We start from the raw sequence: 9371 nt of genomic DNA on the forward strand, positions 1-9371 counted from the left end.
CTTATAATAAATATAATAATAAACGGAAGCACGTTTTATACATGTATTCAAATATAAGAATTATATATTTGATAGAAATTCTATTTTAATTATTTTTTTGATTGTAATTTTGAATGTGTAATTCTCTTGTAAATTGTAATTGAATCTAAATATTATAATCTAAGTGTATTGAAAGGAAAGAAGACTCAATAGATTTACCTTAAATTAACTTAATTGTTATCTTAACCTAATACATAATTAAATTTAAGATTATACTAAACATAAATTAAAATAATAATGTTAGATTTCGCCATTCAATTATATAATCAGACCATTAAACCAGAACATAAAAAAACTCAATTATTCTATAAACATAATAACCATATAATTTGCTGTGTGGTTATATATGTATGAATAATATTATCTATTGCCATTATGCTCATAACTAAATTATTTATATTATACCGTTCAAAAATGAGATGTAATTGGATTGTTTCATTTGCGTTTGTCTTTTATGTTTTTGACACTTGTATTCATGTCAGAGGGATTGTGAAGGTATCAGAGATATAATGCCAATGTTTTTACCCAGTTTTACACATTTACATTTCTGTTAATGCCATTAATTCAGGCAATTCAACAAATAACGCAATTCGATTTTTCTTGTACATTTCCATTGGCTTTTTCAATCTCCATCAGTAATGTGTGAAAAATATCTGCAACAGACTATGAAAATCATATTTAATAAAGAAAGTCACAATTTTTTTTAAAAAAAGAAAAAATCTATAAGAATCTATAAATACCTCATTTTGTTTTGCACTGGTTTCTAGAAATGCTGCATTCCAGGAATTCGCCAAGCGTTTTCCTTGGTCTGTCGTGATCATACGATCAACGTACAAATCTGTTTGTTGCCCACTAATACAATTGGAACACTACACACAAATATTATAATTTATAATTATAGTCCGAATGAGAGAACAAATAAATATATGAACATTTGAGAATCAAAATATCTTACTGAAGCTTTCCAGTGATGTCAAGTAATTTGTCATAAATAATTTGTACAATTTCAAAACTCTTTGCACTGGTTATGCTGTATACCAGGACATAACCGTGGATGTCCATGGAATACTGAGTAGGAAATATGCTATATTCATCTTGACCAGCTGTGTCTACTAGTTTAAGTTCATAATCTTGACTATTTACTCGTGTACTTTTTGTAAATGCTGCAGTATATAAAAAAATATTAATATAGTATTTAATAATTTAAAAAAATCAATTAAATTATAAGTTAAAATGTATAATATAGAGATAAAAGTATTTCTTACTATTCTCTATTGTAGGATCATATGAGTCTACAAATTGTCCTTCGACGAACTGTATACTAAGGGATGATTTACCTATTAAAAATTAATACATAGCATTAAAGCATTGCACATCTGAATATACTGTGAACACAATATGTTAAATTTAAAATACTGTATAATATAACATAACTATAAGTGCTTGTGCTTCATTGTAGAAATTACAAGTTATTTATATACTCATAAAAACATGTAATAAATTCTTTGGATTTTACCTACGGATCTATAGCCCATAATAGCTATTTTCCTCTGTTTGGGAGGCATGTTGTAGTATTTACAAACTGAAAAGCAGCGAGAATGTTCAGTGAAAGCTGGTGCATAATCCAGCTACAATCTGTTAACAAAAAAAATATTGCAACTACCAAAGTGTTTCTCTTTTTAAATCTCATTTAAATCTACCATGAAAATAAATCAAAATTATTTTGCATTAGACTAATATTGCAAAAAATGTTTTTTCTCATGAAAAAATCTAGCAGAAAATATATTGTGTAAACGGCGTCGTTTACACATCCATATATTTACATAACGACAATACCGCATCGCAAATATCTTTTATTTATGTTTGACGTACAATCTGTCTTCGACTGCGACACGTTTTATTGGCGATGCAAACTTACATCAGCGAGGAAGTAAACAACTAATGAACATCGACATTGTGTCGACAATAAACGTATATCTATAAGTGCATATATACGTAGTGCGTACTATCCAAAGGTTGCGCTGAATTAACAATCGCTGCGTGGCGATCTCGGGGAAAATACTATGACAGGAAGAAAAGAGTAGGGCGAGAGGAGAATCGAAACAGAATACGTATACATACGCGGGTGGAAGTGTGTCTTACATCAGTGCGTAACGCCCCTGGATTATGCGGCGACGACGTTCCCAAGGAGCCGCACATAGATCGACGATACGGATTTGCAGGTCGCACTGTGTCAGAGAAGCGGAGGACAAAAAAACAAATAACGCTTTCAACTACGCACTGTCCAACGCACGCACGTACTACGGACGCACGCGTACGTGCAGTGCACGAAGCGAGAGCGAAAGAGAGAGAGAGAGAGGGAAATAGGGAAAGAGATGACGCCAATGACGTGTATACATCTGCGTCATATATATGTATAACTTTACGTCGCGAAAGTCTGCCGCTTCCGGACGAGTTGGAGGATATTTGACATTTCGATTATTAAAAAGATACTATAAATATATATATATATATGCGGGAGGAAATAATTAACAAAATTAAAATTTTATTTAATCAGGTTTATTGATGATTAATACACAGTCGCTTGAGAAATTTTATTAGAAGTTAAATATTACGTAATATTGAATTACAGCAACAGATAGCGATAGTTTATATTTTTTAAATCAATATATATATATATGACTGTAAATAATTATATCTATATATAGATGCAATTCGGAAGTACGTATAATCAGACGGAAATAAGGCATACACACGATGGCGAATTATACATAAACCAGCTTAAATCAACTCTGTTAATTAAGTCTGTAAGTCTATCCTTTTTAAGTAATTACAATTTTTATAGTCTCTTTTTCTTTTTTTATTCTTTTAAATTATAAGAATATTCAAGTATTTTCGATTATCCAATTTCGGTGCTTATTTTCGTACAATCAATAATTTACAATATATATTTAAAATTATCTAGAGGCATTAAATAATGTTTTGTTAATTCTAAATATCTTATATGGTATCAATAAAAAAGAAGAATTTATAATATTTTTGTACAAAAAGTGTTAAATCTCTGTTATCGCAATTTTTTGGCGCCAAAATATGAAGCACGCTAATTGGTCAATTTTTTTGAGCTTCTAGGGATTTTTTTAGTGAAATTAGTAGTTCTCTATCCGAGAGCGAATCAGCGTGCTCGAAAAATTTGTCCACGATATTGCGAGGAAGCCTTAATCTAGATATCTGGAGGCCGAACTAGAAACAAATAGTTCATGACAGTAGTCGACCAATAAGATTATTTTGGTTTTAACCAGTCTTTATAATCCATGACAGTCTTAAATCTCTCGGATCATGTCAAGTCGGAGTTGATAGAAAGTTGATAATAATTCGCACTTGATTGGATTTTTATTAATAATTCTCGTGCTTGAAACATACATATATATATGCGTATATATGGGCCGCGTTTCGTCCGCAAATCGTAATTTCCTTTCTCCGGCATTATTTTATTATTTTGTCGCTCGACCGTCTCTTCATTTAACGTGCTCCAATCTGCTCGTTACTTGACGATAATATGATGCCAAACACGGACGTTTATGACAGTTTGTATCTGTGAGTAGAATATTTTCATGACAGATGGCTACGTCTTGTCATTTGACGTAAAATATAAAAAATTTATATATACTGTCAATTTTAGTTTTTTACTTCATCATTTTTTTTCTTATATCTCATCAAGGTATGCAACTCCAGAAAAATTTTTTGTGGAGCCAGTCGGGACCAAAGTCCTGCTAGTGGTTGATAGAGTGAGTCAGCAAATCTATACGCAAGGTAATTTGCAATCGATTTTGTTATTTTAAATTAATCCAGCACATTGAATGATATATATTTGTTTCTTCTGTCAGTTGGTACAGCTAGTCAAATTCCAACAACTGCTAGTCGTAGGAAAATATGGGGACTGGTGGGGACCATACGCCTTTTGGCGTGTCGTTATCTCATTGTCATTACGGATGCTCAAATGTGTGGTACTATAGCTGGGCATAACATCTACAAGATATCGTCGACAGAGGTGATACCTTATACGAGATCATCTTTACATTTGACTGAGAAACAGGTGCAAAATAATGCCACATACTTGGAGATGATGAAGTCAGTCTTGAATACACCATACTTTTACTTCAGTTATACCTATGACCTTAGCCATGCCATGCAGAGGTTGCATAACACAACACCTGAATTCTTGCAAGTAAGTACATTGCAATATATTTTTATCACTGTTTTACATAACGCTTTATAAACAGTTTTACAATAAAAGTATGCGTTGTTATTTAGATGCCACTTCATGACAGAGCAGATCCTAGGTTCGTATGGAATGCCTACCTTCTGCAGGACTTGAGTGCTAGACCGGAGCAGTATAAATTTTGTTTACCCATTATTCATGGCTGTATCCTTTAACATATTATTCTTCATGTCAAATACGAAGTAATATGTTTTTCTATAATGATCTTAACAATTAATTTATACAGTCGTCTCGCTGAACACTGTGGTTGTGAACGGTGTCGCATTCAACTGGGGCATTGTCTCTAGACGTGGTATACATCGTGCTGGCACAAGACTATTTTCGCGCGGTATAGATGCCACAGGGAACGTTTCCAATTACGTGGAGACGGAGCAGCTGATAGAAGTAAATGGCGATCGCAGTTCCTTTGTGCAAACGCGTGGATCCATTCCTCTGTTTTGGTATCAAGCACCAAACTTGAAGTACAAGCCAAAACCACAAATCAGTCCACATGAAGATCATCAAAGCGCTTGTGCGCGACACTTCGACGCTCAGATCTTTCACTATGGAAGACAAATCTTAGTAAATTTGGTAAATTGTCTTTTTTTTGACATATCTATAATATTTCAATATTTTTTTTGAAATTTTATATATATATAAAATTTATATGAACATTTATATATAAATATAAATATTATATATAAATTTATATTATATACATAAAATAATAAAACAAAATTTGAATAGTATGCTAAGCAAGAATTATTATATTATATTTAATTATATTTAAGATAATTTATTTTATTGTGAAAATTATTATTATTTTATTTATACTTATGAAATTTTTGCTATATTTTAAATAGATCGATCAACGTGGACCAGAAGCACTACTTGAAAATGCATATCGAAATTTAGTCCTAAGAGTCAACAATCCAAACATTCGATATGAGGCTTTTGACTTTCATGCAGAATGTAGAAGATTGAGGTGGGACAAATTGAACAATTTAATGGATCGACTAGCCCATGATCAGGAACAGATGGGGTACTTCTTGTTAATGAGGGATGGAGCATTGCTTTCGGTTCAGGATGGCGTTTTCCGTACAAATTGTATTGATTGCCTGGACCGAACGAATGTTGTACAAAGCATGCTGGCGAAGCGAGTGCTCAATGAAGTATTGAGCAGGCTAGAAATACTTAGAAAAGTGGAGGATCATCCTGCGTTTGAAAATCTGTTTAAACAGGTAAGAAATTATGTTTATCTAGGCGTAATAATAGAGACTTAATTTCTTTAAACATTCAATTATCTTTAAGAGTATTTAAGATAATTAAATGTTTAAAAAAACAATTGAGATAACATATAATGTAATAATATAATATTTATAATAAACCAATATGATAATTATAATAAAATTAATATATATATATATATATATATATATATATAATTATAATAATTAATATATAATAATTATATATTAATTAAGAAGTTTTAATATAAAAGTTAAATGATGTACATATATATATATATACACACATAATACAATATTAATAATTATACAATATATACTTATGCTCATACAAAAATATTATTAAAAAATTTTTTTGTTAACATTTTTAGGTTTGGGCCGATAATGCGGACGTGATAAGTGTCCAATATTCTGGCACAGGAGCATTAAAGACGGATTTCACACGAACTGGAAAGCGCACCAAATTGGGCGCGATGAAAGACGGACTAAATTCACTAACGAGATATTACAAGAACAATTTTGCCGATGGATACAGACAGGTCAGATAAATGTTGAAAATATTTTTACATCTTTTTTTTCGGTGATATAACGATCCTTACGTTATAGGATTCGCTGGAGCTTTTTCTGGGTCGCTATATCGTGCAGGACGGCGAATGCACTTCCATTCAATGTCCTTTGGAAACCGAGCGAAATTGGCGTTACGCTACATTCCCGCTCGTTCTTTTAGTCGCGTCCTCGATGTTAGTCGCTCATATAATATTACCGTCGCGATACACAACGGAAATATTACTTTATATGCTATTTTGGGGTGCCATGGTGGCCGGCACTTTCGCTACTATTATCCATCATGGCAAGCAATATGTCGATAAGCCAAAATTACTTTAGAATTAATAAATAATTCTATGAAACTTTAAATTATATATATATATATATATATATATATATATATATATATATATATTGTACAATGTTGATAATCGATGGCGATAAGAGATTGTAGAATTCTATTAGTTTTGCACATTTATCAGTTGGATCAATCGGTACCTCGGTTTTTCTATACACAGATCTCATCGTATGATGTAATAACAAGGCTTACCTCCTTGAAGACTTAAGATCTTCATCTTCGGAAATACTATTCGCGTTTCATTGTAAGATTAGAGATGGCCGTATTCGTTGAATGTGTGTATTTTTATTGGTGGTAGAAGGTGTATGTCGAGCAATGATGTCTCTTATACGAATTATTATGGTGATTTTTGCACTTTCCCTATAATAGATAGTGGACTACACAATTCTCTCGGACGATTCTCGTTTCTGAGAGTTCGCTTGACATCTTGACGAACTCTTATAAAGTAATGCGTGATAAAGAATCAGACCTTTTGGTCTCCTGCAGCGAGTAGGGCTAATCGCAGATTGTACTCAGCACCTACCGTCCATAGATAATCTGCAGCTGGTTTCCGATTTGAGGTAATAGAAAGGGTTTAAGGAACCTTTCTCATAATCTTTCCAATTATGGCAAATTGAAATTTTTTCGCACAAGTCCGAAGTCGTTTAAAGTTATTATTGTAATTTTAAACAATCTTGTTCTAACAATAAGTGTTCTTTTTTTTCATAGAATGATTAGTCATTGTGGGAACCAACTAAAAATAATTTTTAAGCATCACAATGCTAAAATTTTACTTATCTAATTTTTGAAAGAAAAACAAGTTTGAATAAATTTTATTCAAACACATACAATTACATTTTTTTATCTAACATGAAGGAAGACGAGTTTTATTATATTGTTTTCAGTGGAATCTTTATTTATATATAAATTCTCTTTTCTCCTCTCTTTTACTATACATACATACCTATACATACACACGCATACATGGATAAAACCGATTTTTTATAGAATCTCAAGGAAATAATAAAAATCATACAAGAATAAATAAAGATTCCATCCGAACGTTTTTATAAAAACTCTTCAATTTACTCTTTAATTAGACAAAACATGAACAGACCAGATATTAAGAACCCAGAAAGTTCTTAAAAGGAATCTAGATAATTAAAATCGACTCGTATAAACGAACCGAATGCATCGCTGGCAATTTGTATTTGGGCATTCGTGATTTGCAAAGTGCTTCATGAAATAGAATTAACGTTATAAATCAAGAGCCAAATGCAAGGACATACGAATTTTCGTAGGCATGAAATCTTGAGCCAAAGTACATTTTTAGGATATATATATGTATATTGTATTTTACTGTACATCTGCAATATATGATTACGAATAATATCATCTATTTAAATGTAGACGAAAGAAATGTCACGATGAGAGAGTATTTTTTAATATTTCAAAGACAGATCACCGTTAAAAAGGGAAGGATCTTAAGTAGATGACGGAGTTTATTCGTCGACAAATATTACTAATATATCTTTCTTGTGAATTTTCGGAATGTAACGTTAATTATAAATAGATAAATTATACAAACATACATGCATCGTGTACAAAAATGGTTGTTTCAATATATAATGTTATTCTTATTTATTTTTATTTTATTTTAAGCTGCTTTTTTCTCCAAGAAAATAGAATATTAGAAAATCCAGCAAAAATCCTATCCATCTAAAAGTGGAATATCAGAATTTAAAGGATATTCTTCCCCTTTCCATTCGATATGATAGAGTTGAAAAAAAAAGATAAAATATTTTAAAGAGATTTAATATGTCTAAAAAGAAGTTGAAAAGTTTTAATAAATATTTGGATTCGTAAATTATACTTTTTATTTTTATAATTTTTATTAAAAAAATTTTTTTTAAATTATTTTTATCTTTATATTTTTTATTATTTTATTCATGTAAATATATGTAAATTACATTAAATTATAGGTAAGTTAAGTTATATACGAATTATACAAAAATATATGCATTGTGTATAAAAATGTTGTATCAATATATAATGTTATTCTAATTTGTTTTTATTTTATTTGAAGCTTTTTTCCAAGAAAATTAGAAAGAATATTAGAAAGTCCGGTACAAATCCTATTTAATTAAAAGTGGAATATCAGAAAGTAGAGGATATCTTTTCATTTTTCTTTCGATATACAGATTGAAAAAAAGGATAAAATTGCAAATATATCTCATTTGCGGACCCATGTTTATTAAGACTCTTTAACTTATTTTACGACATACTAAATCCTCTTAAAATATTTTATCTTGTTTTCAACACCATCATACACGATATAGCGACAAGAGAGCGTGGTCCATCGCTCGTCTCATCGGATGTGCATTCGGAACGTGCGTCCCGGTGCATCCCACCAGGTGCAATCGTTCGTAATCCACGTCGCGATTCGACTCGCAAAATTCGACCAGCAAAATGTACGTCTGGCCGTTTATCACCTCGCCATTTCTCTGTGTATGTGTGTCTCGTTTTCCTCCTTTTCCATAAATCCGCGCTATAATTCCGGGTTTACAGTAATGCGCGTCCTCGCGCGAGAAGGAAGATGTAATCGTTTATTATCTCGGGCGACGAGAATCCGCGGGATATTTTTGCGCGGGTGTAAAAACGTTGCCGGACGGGGTGGAAAAGGGGTGGAAGAAGAAGAGTTACGTGGGTCATTTACCATTTGTATTAAAGTAGATCGGTCGACGCCTTTGTCTCGCGAAACGGTACGAAACGTCCTTTATGCGGCTTATATTTTAGACACGTAATTCGACCATTGTATGCGGCAATTGTGCGGGATTACGATCGTGTATCTAAAGGTATAATTAAGCGAAATAGCACATACGTGAGCTCTTATCGTGTATTACAGTTAAAATATATATTCTAATATAAAAGAGGGAAACGGAAA

At 31.7% G+C, this 9371-nt stretch overlaps 2 protein-coding genes across 2 annotated transcripts; one reads left to right on the top strand and one right to left on the bottom strand.

Moving 5' to 3' along the window:
* Nucleotides 1-544: 544 nt before the first annotated feature.
* Nucleotides 545-2405, bottom strand: Rheb (Ras homolog enriched in brain). The gene is given in 7 exon segments (XM_029319818.2): nt 545-702; nt 780-880; nt 883-908; nt 995-1202; nt 1305-1376; nt 1556-1674; nt 2182-2405. Coding segments are annotated over 6 exon segments (546 nt in total). The 5' UTR covers nt 1605-1674; nt 2182-2405; the 3' UTR covers nt 545-612.
* Nucleotides 2101-8067, top strand: Sac1 (phosphatidylinositol-3-phosphatase SAC1). The gene is made up of 9 exons (XM_029319817.2): nt 2101-2846; nt 3169-3633; nt 3758-3849; nt 3924-4264; nt 4351-4462; nt 4545-4888; nt 5161-5538; nt 5916-6083; nt 6151-8067. Exons 2-9 carry the CDS (start codon nt 3596-3598, stop codon nt 6427-6429), a joined length of 1752 nt encoding a protein of 583 aa, XP_029175650.1. The 5' UTR covers nt 2101-2846; nt 3169-3595; the 3' UTR covers nt 6430-8067.
* Nucleotides 8068-9371: the final 1304 nt, after the last annotated feature.

Source organism: Nylanderia fulva, unplaced genomic scaffold (assembly GCF_048542155.1).
Source record: "Nylanderia fulva isolate GAGA-0341 unplaced genomic scaffold, ASM4854215v1 Scaffold20, whole genome shotgun sequence".
NCBI classification, from domain to species: domain Eukaryota; kingdom Metazoa; phylum Arthropoda; class Insecta; order Hymenoptera; family Formicidae; genus Nylanderia; species Nylanderia fulva.

Excerpts from the sequence above, each read along its gene's own strand:
- Sac1 (XM_029319817.2), top strand. The coding sequence starts at position 3,596 with ATGATGCCAAACACGGACGTTTATGACAGTTTGTATCT. Across the intron at positions 4,265-4,350 it reads CAACACCTGAATTCTTGCAA|ATGCCACTTCATGACAGAGC; the intron begins GTAAGTACATTG and ends GTTGTTATTTAG. Across the intron at positions 6,084-6,150 it reads TTGCCGATGGATACAGACAG|GATTCGCTGGAGCTTTTTCT; the intron begins GTCAGATAAATG and ends CTTACGTTATAG.